At 34.2% G+C, this 23,266-nt stretch overlaps 1 protein-coding gene across 1 annotated transcript; it reads left to right on the plus strand.

Moving 5' to 3' along the window:
* Nucleotides 1-1,410: 1,410 nt before the first annotated feature.
* On the plus strand, nt 1,411-22,646 carry hyou1 (hypoxia up-regulated 1). The gene is given in 24 exon segments (NM_212703.1): nt 1,411-1,615; nt 2,437-2,509; nt 3,084-3,177; nt 3,308-3,386; nt 4,328-4,482; nt 4,589-4,665; nt 4,755-4,936; nt 6,538-6,653; nt 6,787-6,973; nt 8,634-8,768; nt 8,859-8,941; nt 9,513-9,645; nt 10,467-10,654; nt 10,745-10,883; nt 10,970-11,027; nt 12,624-12,700; nt 12,792-12,947; nt 13,300-13,481; nt 14,874-14,961; nt 16,752-17,008; nt 19,367-19,451; nt 19,580-19,832; nt 19,956-20,057; nt 21,903-22,646. Coding segments are annotated over 23 exon segments (2,943 nt in total). The 5' UTR covers nt 1,411-1,615; nt 2,437-2,442; the 3' UTR covers nt 21,953-22,646.
* Nucleotides 22,647-23,266: the final 620 nt, after the last annotated feature.

Consider the following 23,266-nt stretch of genomic DNA (forward strand, 5'->3'; position numbering starts at 1 on the left):
ACGTTACAAGCATATATTTAACCACATAAAAAGATAAGAAATTACTAGAAAAATATGAATACGACGAAGCAGAGCTGGAGCAAATTTAAATAAATGCTAAATAAATATGAAAACTAAAATATGTGAAATAGTTAAAAAAAATAAATACAAAAAGTATTAAACACACATCAACATGAATATAAATTAAATACGAATCAGATTAAAATACTCATAAAACAATTCATTGAAAATAAAAAAGTAAATAAATTATATGATATTAATCAATATTTATAACATAAATTAATCACAGCCTAAAAAAGAATTGGGGTCCCTTGCATGAAGATAATCATATATAGGAGTATGTGGCATCTGAAAATCAAAAGTTCCCTGGTAGGCTATAATGCAACCAAAAGCAACCACTGAATCCCCGTTTTACATCTAAGCTTTCGAGCGAACAAATCTTTATTACTATTATTATTATTATTATTATTATTATTATTATTATTTTATTTATTTATTTATTTATTTATTTATTTATTTATTTATTTATTTATTTTTATTCATTCATTTTCTTTTCGGCTTAGTCCATTTATTATTCAGGGGTCGCCACAGCGGAATGAACCGCCAATTTATCCAGCATATGTTTTACGCAGCAGATGCTTTTCCAGCTACAACCCATCTCTGGGAAACATCTATACACACTCATTGATTACAGACAATTTAGCCTACCCAATTCACCTGTTAACCCTAACCCTAAATTACAAAACTTGCATACATTTGAGCCGTCAATATTAAATAGTAACCATAGAAATTAGTTTGCAGGATAAATATTATTCATAGTTTTAAAGTGCACTTCTTTACATTTAGGATTTACGTAACATGATATGAAAGAAAATGTTTCCTAATAAACACATTTTTCTTAACATGAGACACGTGTCTCATGACAAGAAAAATGTGTATATTAGGAAACCTTTTACAATATTGTACAATATAAGCTCTCTTGATTTGTCCTGGAAAACAACATTGCGTTAGATAATCTCAAAGATTTGTTCGAGCATTTTCCATCAGTAAAATCAACACTTTCTGTTTTTAAATCAATTGTTGTGAGAGTTAAGCGAACGAATCAATTCGCGGAAATAAATAACATCGCTTGCATTGATAAAACTACAAAATGTCGCACAGTCGTTTTGTTTCCCCTTTTAACGTGGACCAATCAGATTCATGCTTACTTACACGATTGACCACTCGCGCGCGCTGCTTGGCACGTGGACCAATCAGCGTTTCCCATTCAAGGCTGAAGAGGCGGGCCTTACGAGAACAGCGATCAGCGCTTCTCTCGGCGAGCAGCGAGTTGCGTGGATCCAATGAGAGCACGCCGCGTTCCGGGCCCAATGTGTGTTAGAACAAGCCGGTGATTGCAAGAGCAAAATCAAGCAAGCGAGGTGGTGTGGTCACAGAGCACAGCTGCTAAATGCCCCATTCTAGCTATCTGTAAGGCGTTAGATATTAAGTATCAACACACAAAAGTTGTGGTCCATATTTAGGGCAGGGTAAGCGCTTCTAAATAGTGATATTCAGGGTGTCAAGAGGGATTTAGCAGTCAACAGGAACCAATATAAAACTTGATCTGCTGAAGGTAAGTGCCATGCCATCACTTTCTTTGTTGGAGATGTTTAGGCTCATCTGGATGGTTCCATATGTTTATAGATATGTCTTATATGGGGTAATAATCTACATGCAGCATTGTGTGTGTGTGTGTTTGAGGCTCTTTCAATACAATAAGGTCTTGTGTTTTTACTGCATATGATCAAGTAGTGTAATGACAGTTTGACGTGATGCTCGGCTCCATCAGGATCAGGCAGCCTTACGTCACGCAGGCTGTTTACCTAGAAGTTTCCACTTTGCATTTGTTACATCAGCATTAAAAATGGAGAATTGTGACTAAAAACTAGTATTATTTCACTTTTAAACGTAAACTATATGTTGTCTCCTTGTATTGCTAATCCAACTTGGCCCCAAGTGTCTCTATTCTGCAGGAAAGTGATTCTCAGGGTTGTTCCTGGAGGCCCTTGAACACATTTTACTTGATGTGACACACATTTTAGGTTTGATGGATGTCTCTACAGAAGTGATTGGTTGAATATGGATGTGTCTGATTATGAAAATCTCAGAAATATACTGTTGGAGGCTTCTGTTTTACATTAGAGTATCAAGATCCATGTGCTCTCAGGCTTTGTCTCTGAGTTGTGGGTGGGATCACATCATATCAGCGTGTACCTATCCACACCTGTCACTGGCCGACTTCTCCTCCTACACATCCATATATGGCACTCATGTGGTTCTTCAAATCAGGATTGTGATGCAATACTCTGAATTTTAGTGACAATCTTGGACATGATGATGATGATTTGGGGGAACTTCCTGTTTCATGGTTCACAATTCTTTCTTTTTTTGCAGGTCACAATGAGGGAAAAGCTGTCATTATGGGCTATTTTTTGCCTAGTAGTAGCGTTCCTGCCTTCTCAGACAGGTAAGCACTTCGTAAAATTATAACAGCATTGATAGAGTTTCCTATTGTGAATGCTGTTGAATTATTGATTCTGATTGGTTGATGAATGCTTTGAGTTTGCTGATATATTCAGATAAAGTTAATCTGGACATGTTTTGATTGCATACCAGTTTTGTTTCAACACATCTATTTATCTTAAACAGCAATAGAAAATAATGTACATCTATGATGTAACTTTTTGTGTTGTTCTTCATGTTGCACAAACCGCACTGCGCTCTCATTCATTTTTTTATTTTTAAAATGATAGTTTCTTTTATTTTCAATATTTTTTTATAGAAGTGCACTGTCCTGTGTTATGTTGTCCATTTATGTTGTTTGGTGTAGCAACTTGGTCCTGAAGGAACACTGTTTCGTTTCACTCTATACTGCACTGCATCTTGTTAAAATGACAATAAAGCCAACTTGAACTTATGTGTCTACACCATTATCTCTAGTGTGCATTATTTTCTTATAAATTAACAAACCCTAATTCATGTTTTGTTTAATTTATGTAGTATATAAAAATTGAGCTCTGACTGTGGTGTTTGTGTTGCAGAATCAGTCGCTGTGATGTCTGTGGACTTGGGCAGTGAATGGATGAAAGTCGCTATAGTGAAACCTGGTGTGCCAATGGAAATTGTATTAAACAAGTATGTACATAATGCAACTTTTCTAACTAAAATGAACCAATCTTGAGTGTTTTAGACTTTTAAATTTAGTGTTATTAGTTACATACAGCATTTTGCTCTGCTGTGACATTTTAGCTTCTGTTTTGTGCAGAGAGTCCCGGCGGAAAACTCCAGTCGCTGTGTGCTTAAAAGAAAATGAGAGGCTTTTTGGAGACGGCGCTTTAGGAGTGGTATGACATTGTACACCTATAATACCTTCTAGAAAAGTCAACATGAAATGGCCGTTTTAAATGACATTGACAATTGACTTGTATTGTCAAATATTTACAAACAAAACAATTTAGTATGGTAGTTGAATATTTAAATCAGGAATTTATATTGGACAAGGCTGAATATAACATGCATAAATTAAATTCAAACATTATGAAGTTTGGAGTTAGTAAAATGTTTGTTTGTTTGTTTGTTTTATTAAATAATTTCCTAGTTGAAAAAAAGTTAAAAAAAAGTTACATTTATTTATTAAAATTGAAGACTTTTAAAATAGTTTGACTTTAAGAAACTATTTAATTAAATATATATTTTTTTATTTTAATTAAAGTCACATTTTTGTTGGAGATTGATATTGTAAACATTTATACACATTATATTAATATTGTATGCATTTTTGCAATGCTTCAGAATTTTAAGCAAAATAAAGGTCTTTGGTGTCATGTCACATCATTAGAAATCTTTAATGGACTGATTTAGTAAAGTATTTTTTACTAATTTTGGAAAATGTTTGACTTATACATTTTTTTAAATTATTATTATTATTAGTATTATCATTACTATATTTTATTTATTTATTTTTTATTATTATTATTATTATTATTTTTGTAGAAGCATGGTTCGTCAGAATACATTTTCTCATGTATAGAAAGATATGTTTATTTTTAATAATTATTTTGTAACAATTATACACGTCTTTATTGTCTCGTTGCTGATCGAGAATTTAAAAACAAACACTGACTTTGAACTTTTGAACAGTAGTGTAAATTATTTCAACATAAGACCCTACTCCTGGCATGCCAAAGTAAATGGTCCATTTTGTTTTCATGTTTACTTAAAAATAAAATAGAGACATGACAAACACATCTTCACTTTTTCTGGTGATCTGACTCTATCGTGACAGGCTGTGAAGAATCCTAAAGTGGTTTACAGATTCCTCCAGAGCATTTTGGGAAAGACGGCAGACAACCCACAGGTGGCAGAATATCAGAAACACTTCCCTGAGCACCAGCTGCAGAAAGATGAGAAAAGGGGCACCGTGTATTTCAAGTTCTCTGAGTAAGTAATGCAGCTTTTGCAGGTGCGTTAGTTGTAACCATTGTGCTTCATATTACTATGAAAAATGACTCTGAATATTATTTTTATACATATCATCATCAACTAGAGAGATGCAGTATACTCCAGAGGAACTTTTGGGCATGATTTTGAACTACTCTCGCACTCTGGCTCAAGACTTTGCAGGTTTGATTATAAGAAGCTCTTTTTTATTTTATATAAGTTGCGAATTGGGATTTAAACACTAATATTCTTATTGGTTTTCCTCCAAACAGAACAGCCCATAAAAGATGCAGTGATTACAGTCCCAGCCTATTTTAATCAGGCAGAACGCAGGGCAGTTTTGCAGGCTGCTCATATTGCAGGTCTAAAGGTCCTTCAGCTAATCAATGATAACACTGCTGTGGCTTTGAACTATGGAGTCTTCAGGAGAAAGGACATCAACTCGACTGCACAGGTACTTTAAAGCACAGTTTACACTTGCTTTTTGTCAAGCCAGTCACAAGTAGATGATGCCAAATACAGGATTTAAAATGTCCACTTTTGACTACTACTACTAGGTAGTGAAAAATGCATCGGTTCACATTTGATTTGCGTTCATTGTTTAAAAAGTCATGTGGTTAAATGTATTTGAACAAGTATTGTCCCAGTACTACCTAATATTAATCTAGATACTGAACTGATACCATGTCACAATCCTAAAAAAGCAGAAAGATTTTAAGAGATGTCTCATTATATTATAATATACAAGTACGACAACCACAAAACATTATGCAATTCTGAGTTTGCCTCACACAGGTGAGTGGGCTTAACAAACCACCTGTAGAAAAGCACTTTCATCTTGCTGACACTTTAACTGACACTTTCACCGGACAATTTCACCCTATCTCTTAAAAACATTACATTGTGCATTTATGAAGTGTGCCTCACACAGGTAAGTGGGCTTGACAAACCACTTGAAGAAACGCTCTTCTCTCAAAACCAAAAAACAAAACCCAAAAAAATCCCCCCCTCCGTACTCTAGCAGTAAATTCTCTGAGCACTACTCATTCATTCATTTTCATTTCTGCTTAGTCCCTTTATTAATCTGGGGTTGCTACAGCGGAATGATTCGCCAACAAAACATCCATACACACTTATTTACACTGATACACTACAGGTGATTTAGCTCTCCCAATTTACCTGTATCATGTCTTTGGACTGTGGGGGAAACCGGAGCACCCAGAGGAAACCCACGTGAACACAGGGAGTAAATGCATACTGCACACAGAAATGCAACTGACCCAGTTGAGGCTCGAACCAGCGACCTTCTTGCTGTGAGGTGACAGCACTACTTACTGTGCCACCGTGTCGCCCTCTGAGCAGCAACGGTGTATAATTAGCACTTGTTTGTATTTCCTCTTTTTGTTTAATTGCTAAATTGCACCTCAATTTGCTTTGGACTTAAGCATCTGCAAAATGTAATTATCTGTTTAGCTTATTAATAATTAAATATGTTACTGCCTAGCAATTAAAAAAATTTATTAAATGGATACTACTGTCCTCCTACTGCCTTGTCAAACTCTGATGTTGAAGAGAAAAAAAGGCCATTAAACAAGTTCAATTAAATTTCATTTCACAATATTAAGTGCAATTTTTTTGTCTTAATAATGATCACAATTTAGTGTCAGTAAAAATTTTACACAAGTAAGATTTGCTTTAGAAATTCTACTTTTCTTTTACTGGTATTTTGTGCAATCAAATAGCCCACCTAATGTGATCAGAGAGCACACCAAAGTAAAGTATTCATACGATGTCAGATTACAATCACACATTCACTTCCTTTTTGTATGCTTGTTTTCCTGTTTGTTTGTAAGCTGTTTCAGCATCACATTGAGCCCAGAAGTGGTTTTCTTTTTTTTTTTTTTTTTCTTTTTAAATGATTATTTATTTATGGTTAGCCAATGGTGTGTTTGTGAGCGGGGCTAAGTGTTTGTCCAAAAAAAAAGCAGAATCGGTAAATTAATTAATTGACTAAGTGTGATTTTTGACTTGTATTTGGTAATTATTATTTTGTAGAACATCATGTTTTATGATATGGGATCAGGAAGCACAACAGCCACCATTGTCACATATCAGACAGTGAAGACGAAGGAATCCGGTACACAGCCACAGCTTCAGATCCGTGGAGTTGGGTGAGTCACGGACATGTTTTAGTCCACTAACATGTTTTTTTCTTTTTTTTTTGTACATACCCATGTATACACAAACATCTGATTATTATTATTATTTTTTATTTATTATTATTATTTTTTTATATATATTTAGGTTTGACCGAACACTCGGTGGCTTTGAGATGGAGCTGAGGCTCAGAGATCATCTCGCTAAGCTCTTTAATGAACAGAAGAAATCAAAGAAGGATGTGAGGGACAATCTGCGTGCCATGGCCAAACTCCTTAAAGAGGCTCAGAGACTCAAAACTGTGCTGAGTGCCAATGCTGAACATACGGCACAGGTAATGGGAAAACTTTTGATCTGTGTCAAAATACTGTTATGTTCAAAGTAATGCTCAAAGTTGGCTTTTTTTTAAACAATGTTAATAATCATATTGTTAAATTATTGAGAATTGCCTTTTAAAGTTATCCAAATGAAGTGTTTTGCATGCATATTACCAACCTATTAAAGGAATACCTAATTACCTAAAGGAATACCTAAAACCTATTAAAGGAAATTTACTAAATATATTCATGGAGCATAATTTACTTTTATATTCTTTTTTTTTTAAAGTTTTTGTTTTTATTTGTAGTAGCACTAAATACAGTACAATGATTCCACTTAAGAGAGTGTACATTTTCCATTGCTAAACAATTTTATTCATTTATTTTTTCTTTACAAACTATAAAGTAACAGAACACAATAAAAAAATTTAAGTTTCATAAACTAAAATGGATGAAAATAACAGTAACAGTAAAATAGTAACATAAATAATATCAATACTAAATATACATAGGTCAGAGAGGGTCAAGTCTTTATTTATTACCTCAACTTTAGGTTATTATCAACTGTAAATTCCTAATCTAAAGAGAGGATTGAGTGGGAGTGGGTTACTTTGTATTCTAATGATTTTGTGCATGAAAGTAAAATCAATAATTTTGATCCATACAATGTATTTCTGACTTTTAACATAAGTTTTTGTGGTTCAGAGCCACATTTGGACCATGCAGTGTCTACTAAAAGTAATACCCGGAGCATAATGTTTCCCCAAATTGGGCGGCCTTGATTAAATGAGCGTTATCAAATTGTGGTGACCGTGTGAGATTTATTAGACCTTCAAAATATGCAGACAGACAAACAACTCTTACCATACAGGCTATTTCTAGTTTTTATTAGTGCTGGGTAAATATTTTTTTGTACACCCAAAAAAAGTTTTTTTAAGATGCGAGTGTGTATTATTTAACCTCTTAAGACCCAAGGTGTTTTTTTTTATACATGCAGTTTTTTTTATTTCTCTTTGCTATGTGTGCTTATTGAAACCTAATTAGGATAAAAAAAGTGTCATCTTTTAATGTGATGTGCTTTAAAAAAAATAATGATGTCCATATATGTGGACTCGTGGTCCGAATTTACATAAACCTTTAAATGCATATATAACAAAGAAAACAATTTTGAACTTGCTTTGACTATCAGAAAGTAAAAACAAAAATTGTTCCCATTTTGGACAGTTAAATAAAATAGGGTTTGGGACATTTCATATGCTGCAAAAACGTTGTAGGATGACACTATATGTCTGTAACAAAATATAAAACATTCAAAGTATTTTAAATAGCCACTTAAGAGCTAAAATGTGCTGTCCATGTATGGGGACACTCAAGCCCTAGGGCAATATACTTATTATCCACAGGTAATACAAACAAATATAAAAACAAATATATCCAAAAAAAAAAAAAAAAATTGCACAGATATTTACATTTATATATATAAATTATATAAATGTACATCTTTAAGTTATCAAATATTTGCATAAATGTACTGTAAATTGTCAAAACAAACCTAAATTTAATCTTTGCCCTGCACTTTTTATTTTTTTTACATGTCTCTGTTCTGAAAGCCAGTTTGCATATCATTTGATTGTCTGCTTCACCCATGTCTAAGCTCTTGATGTTCTTTTCTCTCAGATTGAAGGTCTGATGGATGACATTGACTTCAAGGCAAAAGTGACTCGCTCTGAGTTTGAGGCTCTTTGTGAGGATCTGTTTGACAGAGTCCCTGGACCTGTGAAACAAGCATTAGCTGCGGCTGAGATGAGCATGGTGAGCGGATAAAAAAAAAAAAATCACAGCATTGGTTAACTGCAGGACTGTCTGTGATTAAAAATAATCTGAAATGCCTTTGACCAACAGGATGAAATTGAACAGGTTATTTTGGTTGGAGGAGCAACTAGAGTGCCCAAAGTGCAGGATGTGCTGCTCAAATCTGTGGGAAAGTATGTTTCTTGTCAGTTTATTTTTTTGTTGAACAATTAGTTTGTTTTTATAGATGTGCGAGTAGAAATTATTAATTGTGTCAGTCACTTTGCAAGAAAAAAAAACACATAAACATTTGTCCAAACATATTTACAGCATGAAAAAGTTCATTAAAATGCTAGAAGTTATGAAACCAAAAAATATCCCTGAATGGCCTTTTTATATGTAGATGATAGAGTATTTAAGTAATATCTCACAAGCAAGAGTGCAGTTTTACCAGAAAGTCATGCAAATGTATTGTTTATTTGGACAACAGTTTAAGAAACTTCAAATTTATGTTGACTTTTACATTTTAGACATAATATTGTCTTTGTTCCACTAATGATAAGAGTTACAAACAAAGCTGTGGCAGATGAGTAGCTGGATTTGGTTCTTTCATTCCACAGAATTGGAAATAATCTAATAACATCTTGGAAGATTAATTACTTTATTTGGCTTTAATTGAAGTTTTAAGTAAACAGATTTTAGCTTTAATGTCCAAGTTATTTCAGCTTGGCTTCAGGTTTAACTTGTGTTGTGATTTTTCTCCAGAGAGGAACTGAGCAAGAACATTAATGCAGATGAAGCTGCGGCAATGGGTGCTGTTTATCAGGCCGCTGCACTCAGCAAAGCCTTCAAAGTCAAACCCTTCTTGGTCAGAGATGCAGCAGTGTTTCCCATACAGGTGAGAGGGGGAAGAAAGAATTATTCACACCTCGCTTAAATAATCATCTAAGATGATCCCTGAACTTTTAATCATTACTTTTAATAGAATAATTGTAATATTTAAGAACTGATTTGCATTTAAAATATTGCAGGTTCAGTGAAACGAGACTTTTTGATATGCACACACAGAATCTGCAGCTACAGAATTTCACACTTTCTGCGAATATTTGAGTTTTATTTTTTGAGCCCGTAATTCAGTAACTATTTAATTGTATAAATTTGTTTAAATATATATTTATTCAGTTTTTATATTATTAAACAATATGCACATGATCAAGTTTTCAGCTCCTGTACTCTCAAAATCATTCTAAAAAATTTGCAAATTAAAAAAAATATCTATTAAAAGAAATAGCAAATAAAAAAAGTCCACTTCTATTCACACATGCACTTGTCAAAGTAAGTGTCGGCTGTTTTTGAATCTTTTTAGCTGTATATTTTCTGACTGAAGCAAGGACTTCAGTTCAATCTTGCGCTCTTGTGGACAAACTGTGAAATGCAAAAACTTTTTAAGTTCGCATAATCCCCAAGTTAATTTTAGTATGTTGATTTACCTTCAAATGAAACAAAATATTGTGTAGGGGCAAGGCATTTTTTTTGTTCATCATTCCCTCATAGCAAAGTAAGATTATAAATATTGTGGCTGAAGTCGTCAAACTGACGTAAACAAAGACCGCCATTCCAAACGCGCAAGCAAATGCTCAGAATTTCATTGAAATTCAGTGGATTACAATGTTTCTGCATTTTTTATTTATTTTTATTTTTTTCTGTCGTTCTCTTTAGGTGGAGTTCAGTCGTGAGACTGAGGAAGAGGATGGCGTGAAGTCTCTGAAGCACAACAAGCGCATTTTGTTTCAGAGAATGGCTCCATATCCCCAGAGGAAGGTCATCACGTTCAACCGCTACATTGATGACTTTGTCTTTTACATCAACTATGGAGACCTCAGCTTCCTCAGTGAACAGGACATGAAGTTAGTGACTGTTTTTATTTCTTCTATTCCTGTTTTATTAATTAGAGTAAGTTTATTATGTCACCAATATTGCTGTTTTTACTTTTGAAGAGTGTTTGGCTCTCAGAATCTGACAACAGTGAAGCTGTCTGGAGTCGGCAGCAGCTTTAAGAAGCATTCAGATGCTGAATCCAAAGGCATCAAGGCACATTTCAACATGGATGAGAGCGGGGTGTTAATTCTGGACCGGGTAAGATCTGAACATCAGTTTATATCATCAGCGGAGCTTTAACTAGTAGATTTTCTCACTAAGTGGGACTCTGATTTCTGTCTCAGGTGGAGTCTGTGTTTGAAACCATTGTGGAGGAGAAGGAAGAGGAGTCCACGCTCACAAGTAATTATTATTTTTATTATTTCACATTTAATATTGTTATTGGACTGAGGATTGTATATAAATAATTATGTTATAGTGGTTGTAAGACTTCAGAAAAGCAATATTAATTTAGTCGTCATTATAATTTTATGATAAATAAAAACCAATTTGAAATTGTAATATAAAGTAGACTTGATAAATCAATACTAAATTATGATTTATTTGGTATAAATGTACTATGTTATTTTACTGTTTTTCTGCATTACTGATAAAATAATGCAGTCTGTGTGATTTTATAAATATTAATACATTTTTTAACCTAATTTATAATATTGTATATTTTTGTTAAATGCAATGAATCTTTAATCATGTAAAACTGTATATTAGTATTATTATTTTTTTATTATTTGATTTTACACATAGTGTTACATCTTTTTTGATGTTAATTTTAAAATAAGGGTATTTGGCTCTAATAGTTTTGTGTGTGTGTTTGAGTGACAAATGTATGAAGAAACGACTAAAAACTAGAAATCACTGCAATTGATTATTTATTGCCCATACTTCCAGTGAACATAGATTGATGTATTGTACAGGTGAAAGAAAAATATTTACAATGAAAAAATGATAAATTACCTGTTGGAGAGGAGGTAGAGGTGCTTAAATCGAAGAAATAAATATAACAAAACACACTAACTGTAATAAACTAAACTAAATGTCTTAAGAAAAGCATGAAAAGAAACATCTTCAACATATCAAACGTCTTAACTAAACTTCTTTAATTAAAAAAACAACTTACACAAAACAGCACACTTTTCTGAACCTAATGAAGTAATACAAAAAGGATTCTGAGTGTTATACAGTATGTTTATCACGCGACTTGCTCACTTCGACACTCTCTCTGAGGTATCACTCAAACAGGTATCAGTTAACTGGACGAGTTCACAAGCAAACGCATTGCAATTTGCAATCTTAAAAGACTTTAGATAAGAGCATTAAATCACAAGCAAAATAAAAACACATACTGAGACTAGTCCTCACAAGATAGACTGTCCTCACAGACACTCAAATAAAGAGTGAGAGAGAGATGGAGAGAGATCTGCATTGCAGTTTGGGCTCTGCTTTTAAACACTATGCCGACCAGCAATTGGTGGCACGAACCCAGCGTCAGTGGCCAACGTCATCAGCACGAAATGCGGATCCTCCAATGCCGTTCATACCTGTAACACGCATGTAAAACGACACACCGACCCACATACAAACAAACGCACACACATGCAGCATTCTGCAAGCGGACGTAACATATAGTATATTTCTTTTTGTAAAATGTCAGTTATTTATTAAGATAGTTGCAGGGAATGGGCATGTATCTGTTAGAATACAACTTATTTCAGTTTTTATTTGTTTGCATTTTTTAACTGTTTATCTAATATTTATTTTTTGTTTAGATTTATTTGCTCAATTGTTTTATTTTTATTTTGTTAGATATTAGTGTCTATAATGAATAAAGCTATACTTTTTTATATAGTGTATATAAAATGTTTTGAATGGATCTATGATGCAGGTCTGCTTCACTTATTCAAATAAATATATGTGTTTTTGTGTGTTTTTAACCTGCAGAGCTTGGAAACACCATTTCCAGTCTGTTTGGTGGAGGCAGCTCAGAGCCGAGTGCAAATGTGACCGAACCAGTTACGGTAAATCTGCATGATGACTTTTAAGGCAGATATTTCAATCAAATTTTCTCAAACTCAAGCATCACATTCTTGATTTTTCACAACGGCTCAGGATGAAGAAGAAGTGACTCCAGAGGCTGGAAAAGAGCAGGATCAGCCAGAGAAGCAGGAAGAAACTGTCCAGGAGAAGCCAGAGACGGAGGAGGGAAAAGAAGCAGAGCCTCAGGCCGAGGAGCAGAAAGAAGACAAAGAAAAAGCTGAAAATCAGGTGAGAGGAAACACTAAATCACCTTTCATGACACGCACACACCTGTTCCACCCTTTTAATCCCTTCAGAGGGTTTTGGCTTCCCCATGTGTTTTATCATAGTACACAATACCAAACTGACTGGACTTTTTTCCGCTGCAGTAAATCATCACTGTCCAGTTCTCAAAATAGAGATTTACCTTTTTTTAACCTATTGTTTGAATACCACGTGTAGGTAATATACTCAATAAATATATATATATATATATATATATATATATATATATATATATATATATATATATATATATATATATATATATATATATAATTTTTTTTTTTTTTTTTTTACTCTTTCCTCCTCCATCTTGCAGGGAGAAACTGAATCAGAGAAAACAGAAAAACCTGAAGAAAAAACAACCGATGAGGAGAAGGAGGCTGACATGAAACCCAAACTGCAGAAAAAGAGCAAAATATCAGCAGACATTGCAGTGGAGCTGGAAGTGAACGATGTGCTGGATCCCAGCACTGAGGACATGGAGGGTTCCAAGAAGAAGTGAGTCTTATTAACATTGAGAATTAAATGGTTATTATTTGTAGTTACTATTCCCTTTATTGAAGAATCTTAATCCATATTCAAAAACATAACAAATCACACACAGAAGAAAAATCATACACTAACAAAGTAATAAGTTGGTTCCCCCAAAAATAAAAATTCTGTTATTAATGTCATTTTAATAATATTTTAATAGACCTTCGTTCATCTTCAGAAAACAAATTAAGGTACTTTGATGAAATCCAGGAGCTCTCTGACAGTAAAGGTTATTGCAAACTGAATCTGAAATTTTCATCCCTAATTTTTGCATGTTAAAAAATCATTTTGACCTCACATTGTGTAAATCTTATTGGCACACTGTATCGGAAACTTTGGCCTGTCATAAAAACATTAGAACAGGGATTGATTGATTTTTTTTTTTTTTTTTTTTTTTTTTTTTTTCCCACATTTTGCATCCGAAAAAAGTTTTTTTTGACAGTGTAGAGCCACTGTACAAGCGAAAAGCTAATCAAAGAATGCAGTCATTTGAGCTACAGATAACTTTGGCAAAGTTTTTTTTTTTTTACTTTTTGGTTTAAAATTTCGACATCAGTGTGCAAAGACCTTAAGGGTCCCAAGACATTCGATGTCCAGAAAAGGAACCAAAACATTGTCAAAAAACTAAAAGTGACTTCAGTGGTTCATTTATACTCATAGGAAGCATCAAGAACACTTTTGTGCACTGAAAATGGTGGAGTTCAGTGGGGGTCCTTGATCAGGCTTGCATTTCTACTGGCAACGGTGCACTTTTGATAGGCATTGGTTTACGACAAAGTTGTGATCAACTTCATTCATTCTCGAATGAAACCATACAGGTTGTTCACATATCATGTCTTTTGGAAATTAAAGTTTAATATTTCAAAGAAAATGATGATTTGAGGTGCAAAGTGCCATCTGAAATGTTCTTCTAAAATGAGCATTTTTCTCAGCCTCCTGTGTGTAAGTTTAGTAGCTCCATTTTTATGAAACAAAATAGGTTCTTTTCATTGCATTTTAAAGTGGAAAAACTAAGCATAAACATGAGGGTGAGAAAAATGTTCATTTTAGATGAAAATTTCCGATGGCACTTTTCATTGTTCGAACATTGTCTTCGAACAATGTTTTTTTTTTTGTTATCTATTTCTGCACATATTTTGACCATTGCTGTCTATTGAGGGTCAGAAAGCTCTCCGATTTCATCTTAATATCTTAATTTGAGTTCTAAAGATGAATAGCAGCGTAAATAGATTAGAATAACATGTCTTAATAATTATTAATGGGATTTTAATGTTTGGGTGATCTAACATTTTAACAGAGAGTGGGAAATGGGCCAGAGTAACTGAAGAACTCTCTTGTGTTCCTCTGTAATATCAGGTTGCAGGACCTCACTGACCGTGATTTGGAGAAGCAGGAGAGAGAAAAGACCCTGAACAGCCTGGAGGCTTTTATCTTTGAGACGCAGGTATAATGAAGCTCTTCTCACTGTTTGATCCGTCCCTCACAGATCATACACAACTACATTGACCGGACTGTCTTTGTCCGTATGTGAATAGATCTATTTGCACAGCTTTAGGCCATATAAAATATCTGGGAGAGTTTACTCAATGTAAATTTGCTGTTCATTTACTCACCATCAGGCTGTACAAGATGTAGGTTACTTATTTATTTATTATTTTTTTTTGCATGTGGTTATTAGGAAATGATTTTTGTTCTTCATTTTAGTCATTTCTGACTTCATGTATGTGCAAATTTTGCATACATTTTTGCAAAAAAAAAAAACACTCCTGCTCCTGTGAAATTAATTATTTTTTTTAATCAAATAATTCTAAAGAACTTACTTTTTAATGGCACTATATATTTCATTATAATAGTTTAGTCTTTCGCAAAGTCACAACCTTTGCCGTGACGCTCTAAATTGAGCTCAGTTACATTCTGTTTCCACTGATTATTCTTGAGATGTTACAGCAGCTTAACTGGTTCAACTGTGGTAAATTCAGTTGATTGGACATGATTTAAAAAGGCACAATCTATATAAGGTCCCAGGGTTGAAAGTGCATGTCAAAGCACAAACTAAGCATGAAGATAAAGGAATTGTATATAGACCTCTGAGACGGGATTGTCTCGAGGCACAAGGCTGTTGAAGGTTACAAAAAAATTTCTGCTGCTCTAAAAGTTCCAATGAGCCCAGTGGCCTCCATCATCTGTATGTGGAAGATGTTTGTAACCACCAGCACTCTTCCTAGAGCTGGCCGGCCATCTAAGCTGAGTGATCGGGGTAGAAGGGCCTTAGTCAGAGGGGTGATCAATAATCTGATGGTCACTCTGTCTGAGCTCCACAGTTCTTCTGTGGAGAAAGGAGAACCTTAAAGAAGGACAAACATCTGTGCAGTAATTTACCAATCAGGCCTGTATGGTACAGTGGCTTGACAGAAGCCACTGTCCGTCTGGAAATTTCCAAAAGGCATCTGAAGCACTCTTAGACCATAAGAAACAAAATTCTCTGGTCTGATGAGACTAAAATTTAACTCGTTGGAGTGAATGCCAGGCGTTACGTTTAGAGAAAACCAAGAACTGCTCATCACCAGGCTAATACCATCCCTACAGTAAAGCATGGTGGTGGCAGCATCATACTGTGGGGATGTTTTTGAGCAGCAGGAACTGGAAGACTAGTCAGGATAGAGGGAAAGATGAATGCAGCAATGTACAGAAATGTCCTGAATGAAAACCTGCTTCAGAGTGCTCTTGACCTCAAACTGGGGCGATGGTTCTTCCAGCAGGAAAATGACCCAAAGCACACCGCCAAATTATCAATGGAGTGACTTCACAACAACTCTGTGAATGTCCTTGAGTGACCCAGCCAGAGCCCAGACCTAAATCCTATTGAACATCTATGGAGAGATCTGGAAATGGCTGTACACCGCACTGTATATATAAAAAATATGACATGTTGTGAATGTTTTACTGTAATTTTTCATCTTCACTAAGTCCTACAGATTCCTTGTCTGGATCACCAAGTATCACAATTTCGGCTAAAAATCATGTTTAATGTTTTACTGAACTGAAGAGGGACAAGTAACGTACAGCAAGTAAATCAACAACAAATGATGTTTTGCGTGGGTGAATTTCTCCCTTTCAAGGCTTTTAATGAACGACTTGAATAACAGAGCTTAGTTCAGCTACTATAGTGAAAGCTGTTTTAATCAACCATCCTCTTACAAATTAAAACAAATGTCTGTCATTGTGTCTCTGTAGGATAAGCTGTATCAGGATGAGTATCAGGCTGTGGTGACAGAGGAGGAGAAGGAGCAGATTTCAGGCAGGCTGAGCGAGGCGTCCAGCTGGATGGATGAGGAGGGATACAGCGCAGGCACCAAACTGCTGAAGGAGAAGCTGTCTGAACTGAAGAAGCTTTGTAAAGGCATGTTCTTCAGGGTGGAGGAGAGGAAGAAGTGGCCCGACAGACTGGCAGCTCTGGACAGCATGCTCAACCACTCCAACATCTTCCTCAAGTGAGTGACAGCGCACCAGCCATCTCCTCTCACATCCTGTACATTTTATTTATTTAAATAAATATATTTAAACAGTATGAATGTGTGTAATTATTTAAATATAATCATTTAAATAATTATATTTAGTGCATGTGTGTGCTTGGTTACCTTTATATATTTTGTATTATTTGTATATAGTAATACAAAATATATAACCAATATATTTATTTACCTTTATTTATATGTATATAATCAATATGTAATATTATTTGTATATAATTTATGTATTACAATTTATATTTTTGAGATTTTATATGACATTAAATGAAAACTAAATTAAATGTATGTCACTATTTAAATGATTATCTATTGTTTATAATTATTTTAAATGATTTTATATATAAATGCGTTAATTACTGGAATGATATACAACAAATATAAATATTTACAGTAAACTGAATCCATTATTAATGTAAAGAATAGGGAACAATTGGTTCTATAGCTAACTTTTTAAAACTTTAAGTTGCTAACGGTTGACGTTTTCCACCATTTCTCTTTATAGGTGAGTGGCTTTAGCTCAGAATGCTAATCTCTAACCAGATATCACACGGCATGTCTAAAACAGAATTTGATGTATTTTGTTATATATTTTAAAAAGTAAATGAGAAAAACACTACCTGACAAAAGTCTTGTCGTTAAGTCTAGTTGTAAGAGCAACAAATAATAGCTTCTACTTGATCATTTGGAAAAGTGGCAGAAGGTAGATTTTTTTTTTTTATTTATTTATTTTTATTATTATTATTATTATTATTTTATTTTTTTCTGATAAATCATCTGAACTGCATCCCAATCATCACAAATACTGCAGAAGACCTATTGGAACCTGCATGGACCCAAGATTCTCACAGAAATCAGTCAAGTTTGGTGAAGGAAAAATCATGGTTTGGGGTTACATTCAGTAAGGGGGTGTGCGAGAGATCTGCAGAGTGAATGGCATTGACAACATCAACAGATAACATGAGTTATCAAGACATTTGTGCTGCCCATTACATTACAAACCACAGGAGAGGGCAAATTGTTCAGAAGGACAGCGCTCCTCATACTTCGGCCTCCACAAAGTTCCTGAAAGCAAAGGAGATCAAGGTGCTCCAGGATTGGCCAGCCCAGTCACTAGAAATGAACATAATTGAGCATGTCTGAAGATGGAGAAGGCAGTGAAGATGAATCTAAAGAATCTTGATGAACTTTGCGAGTCCTGCAAGAACGCTTTCTTTGTCATTCCAGATTAAGTCATTGCAGAGATGTATGGATGTAGTCCTCCAAGCTCATGGGAGTCATACACCGTATTAATTCTTTTTCCACTGCACCATGACTTTATATTCTATACTGTACATTATATCTGTTAAGTGACAAGGTTTTTGTCTAAGCAAGGTCAGACCTTACTGTCCTAATTAAATAATTAAAAATCAAGACATGATCATATTTTATTTTGGTAAAATAGGTGTAATCTAAAGCTTTCACATAAGCTACTTCTGATACCAAATCTGGAAGTCAAGTTATTATTTGTTGTTCCTAAAATTCAGGTAGGTGACAAGACTTTTGTCAGGTAGTGTATTACAGAAACAAAATTGACAAATAATGAATCTACTACTGGTACAACCTAAACATTTTGCACAAATGAATGAGAAGAAGAACAGATGACAGTGCTTTTTCTCTCAGTGCCCTGAAGATTATGCTTTCTCATAAACGTTGTAGTTGAGTTAAACTATATAAAAAAATTCTAAAATGACAAATAACACAGAAATAAACATTTGGACAAAACGTCTTAACATGGGAGAGTGTAAACAAAAAATGTGAAATTCAAACTTCATTACTTCATGATAACTGAAGCTGAATGTACGATTCGGGATGCAAGGATGGTCAAAAATAGGTAATATATGAGTTTTTTTTATAATTAATGATTTACAGAGGGAACTTGAGAATTTATAAAAAAAAAAAAAAAAGGTTTTTTATAAAATTCTATAATTACCTTTAACATATTTGATAAAATAAAAAAAAAACATACAAATGTACATTGACGGTTTACATTTAATAATACATTGTACAATAATACATTTAATACATTGATTTTTATTCGTTTTAGATGTACTAAATAATTTCATATATTAATATTAAAAAGGTACAAAAGAAAAGTGTGTGTGTGTACACTATGTACGCATGTATTATTTTACAATTTATTATTAAAATATATTAAATTATTTAGTACATTTAAAAAAAAAAGAATAAAATAAACAATAAATAATTAAAAAATTAATTATTTTGGGTATTTTTATGGTAGTCACTGCATTACTCGCATATAAATGACATGTCTATTTTCAGGAGTGCCAGACTGATTCCTGAGAGTGACCAGATCTTCACAGAGGTTGAACTGAAGACATTAGAGAAAGTCATCAATGAGACGATCGTAAGTAATAGCTTTACTTTTTCCCACAGATTTTTATTTATTGTTATTTTTTTATTCTTCCCTTGATTTCTGCAAGATATATTTTCCTCTGCAATTTTGTGTTTTTTTTTTTTTTTTCTTTATTGCAGACATGGAAAAACGAGACTGTTGCTGAACAGGAGAAATTATCCCCGACAGTAAAACCAGTTCTGCTGTCGAAGGACATCGAAGCAAAGCTTTCTCTCTTAGACAGAGAGGTCAATTACCTGCTGAACAAAGCCAAGTTTGCCAAACCAAAACCTAAAGACAAAGCGAAAGACAAGAACAGCACCAGCGAGAGCAGCAAAGCTAACAGCACAGACGATGCAGAGAAGGTCATTCCTCCTAAAACTGAGGACGGCGGTAAGACTGTGACCACTGCTTCATATTAGCATTGATCTTTTCTGTTATTTATTTATTTATTTTTAAGAGATTGTATAACTTTTCATTTGTGGTGTAAAAACACGTATGTGTCACTTGTTGTAGCGGAAAAGGTGAAGCCGGCAGAGGAACCTCCGGTCGTTGAAGAAAAAGCGGAAGAAACCATACTTGAACTAAATCCAGCTGAAAATACGGATGATAAAACAGGTAAGTCTCAATCTGCTATCTGTCCTAACAACGAGGCAAAACCATTTTAAATCAAGTCTTTTGTTGTTGTTTAATGGGATGGTTTAGTCAAAAATTGTGAAAAATATATTGAAAATGATTTAAATTATCCAAGATGTAAATTTCCCTCAAACATTCTAAACCTGTTTAAGTTTCTTTATGATATGAACCTTATTGCAAAACATTAATAATTTCTTCATCGCTAGAGCTGTAGCTGCTACTTGAACCATCCATTACAAGCAGGTGTCAGAAGCTTAAAGTTGTGTAGCTCCATCTAACATCAAGGATTGATTTTGAAAACTTTTCTGCTCAGCACCAGTGAAAATCTCTTAGGTTTAAATCCGGAATAACGTCTCTTAAAACGCTGACGATGTACACAAACGAAAAGCGTCCCAGTGTGTATGAGCCTTAAGAGTAAAAATGGCACTAAGGAGGTCAATGGCTGTTTTGTTTCCATCATTATTCTGTACATTTTCCTTGTTCAATAGAAGAGTGAATTTAAAATGGGTTTGAAACAAGTAAGGATGAGGAAATGACAGAATTTTCAGTTTTGAGGAACTATCCCTTTTATGCTGGAGGCATGACAAACAGCAGTGACGTGTCTAATGCTGGGTTAAGGCCACATGCAAATTTAAAGGGGGTATATTTCCCTTTTTATAAGATGTAACAAGTCTTTGTTCCCAGAGGGTGTGAAATTTCAGCTGAAAATGCCTCACAAAAATATTTATTTATAACTCTTTGAAACTGCACAATTTGCATCAAAGCCTTAACAAATCAGGTTTAATGACTCACTTTGAAATTTAAAGGAGGTTGTGGACAGGACTACTGTTATCTTCGTTCAAAACTGAATATGTGATAAGAAGTGTCTCAAGCCTGGTTTATACTTCTGTGTCGAGAGATTGGCATGACTCACGGCACATGCCTTGCGCATTGTTGTGCATTTAGACTTCTGCGTGCTGTTTGTGTTGCTCTTCAAAAACACTTCCAAAACGCTAGCTGGCAGCGAGTTTTTTTTTTTTTTTTTTCTTCTGAGAGGTTGGCGACGGCGATGCCTCTACACGCAGGCTGCACTGGTGTTCCACCTCATATTGATCAGTATTTATTACACGACGGTCTCTTTACATTTACGTTATAACACATTTAGCTCTGCCTCATATCTGTTGCATGTTGACTTTATTTCCGTTTATATTCTAATCATTGTATTTAATTGTTCTTTTAAATTGATTTTATTTTAGCTTCTTAGAACGTGAAGACATGATTTGAAAATTATTTGTGTGCTTGACGCGGAACTATAAATCAGCCTTCACAAGGAAGTCTATGGAGACTTCAGTGTTCATGTGCGTGCACTAAAACTCCACATATATAACACCTCTTAAACGCTGCTTTTGCTCCTGTTTGTTTTGTTTCTTTTTAGCTTTGGTTAATATTTCATGTTGCTGAACTAAAGTGAGCACTTGATTATTCTTTAATGTTTAAATAAATACTTTTTGGTACCAAACCATCCGGTGTATGTCCTCCCTTTAATTTTGTCATTGCCTTTGAGCCGGGTTGTGACAAATATGGGGGCTCGTCCGGGATGGTTTGGTACCAAAAAGTATTTATTTAAACATTAAAGAATAATCAAGTGCTTACTTTAGGACAATATTCAGCTTCTAACATCATTACCTGACCATACATTTCTTTGTAGTCTGGGTGTTCAATTGAGTGTCTCCTGTGTATCCGTTTTGCTTGTTGACTTGCATTCTCATGAAGCACCAGTAATATTGACAGCTTTCTCTTAAATATTAGTAGCTCAAACTGTTTCTCTCTTTTATTTACTTTTTGCAGAATCGACAGAGAGCAGTAAATCAGAAAACCACATAGAGGATGAATTATAACATCTGGAATTCTTAAAGGCTTTTTGTTATATTTATTGACTCCGTTAAATGGTTCAAAAATCCTTTAATTCTTTTCTTTTCCCCCCTTACTGTCTCAACACATTGGAAGCGCTTGAAAATGAAGGTGTATATTTCTGTAGTTTCCTGAGCCAAAAGAAAAAAAACCTCAAGTCCATCTTTACTCTTTCCATTCACATTCATTTTGGCTTCTTAATCCATGAATTTATGATCTTCTCCCTCTCAAAAAGTAAAACACACAGTCCCTGTTTGTTGGAGGAAATCAGAATGGCATGCTTGACCAAAGCAAACACGCTGTCCTTTTTTATTATTATTATTAATGTGAATGGGAGACTTTCTGCTTGTTTTTGTGTCCAGAAATGTATATTGAGGAAATGTGACATTCTGCTGCTGAATTGTTTCATTAGCTTAACTCTCACGCCTTGTCAATATATATTGGCTAGTTTTTTCAGTTCCCCGATAAAAATCCATCCGTACCTGTGAGCATCCTCAATGCCAAACGTCTCCTGTGTGTATGGACTTCAGTATAGTGTTGCACTGATATCAAAGGAGAATCGTTATTTTGTTTTCCTCTTGTTGCGTTCACATCTTCAGCATTTTTGTCATTTACACAAGTCTGTGCAAAAAAGGGAGAAGATTGTTTCTAAAAAATGTTAATAAAGTCTGTTTTATAAAACTCTGGGGTTTTTTGTCACTGATTCATACTTTATTTTTAATGTTTAATTAGTGTAGTTAATTTACAGCAGAGATGCCCAAAGTTGGCCCACGTTAACCTTTGATTTGGCCCTCCATCCCATCTGAGAAGACAGGGAAAATGGAGTTTTGGGGGGAATTTATCAGACATTGTCATTTGTAATTTAACATAACTTTTGCTTTTTAAATGTCGAGATACAAAAAAAGCAAACTGATATTAAAGGTTTTAATTAAATGTTGTGAATCAATCCGATCAAAAATAATAGTAAATACAGTCACTTGATGGATGGCAGACATTGCCTTGATTCTTGCTGATGTCTTCTGCAAAGTCTTTTTTTTAGTGTTATAAATGGCATTGTTTTTTAATGGAAGACATCAATTCATTATAAAATGTATCATTAATAATACAATTAAAGTATTTTTAATGTAATAAATTATAGTATTAAATCATATATTGAATTATAATAATAAATTGGGAAATTACACTGCCAACTTTACAGTTTGGTGTATTTACCTCCAGCCCACCACCCTCAATCAAGTTTAGTTGTTGGCCTTTGATAAAGTTTTGGCATCCCTGATTTTAAGACAAAATTCACCAAAAAT

This window comes from Danio rerio, chromosome 10, assembly GCF_049306965.1.
Source record: "Danio rerio strain Tuebingen ecotype United States chromosome 10, GRCz12tu, whole genome shotgun sequence".
Taxonomy (NCBI): Eukaryota; Metazoa; Chordata; class Actinopteri; order Cypriniformes; family Danionidae; genus Danio; species Danio rerio.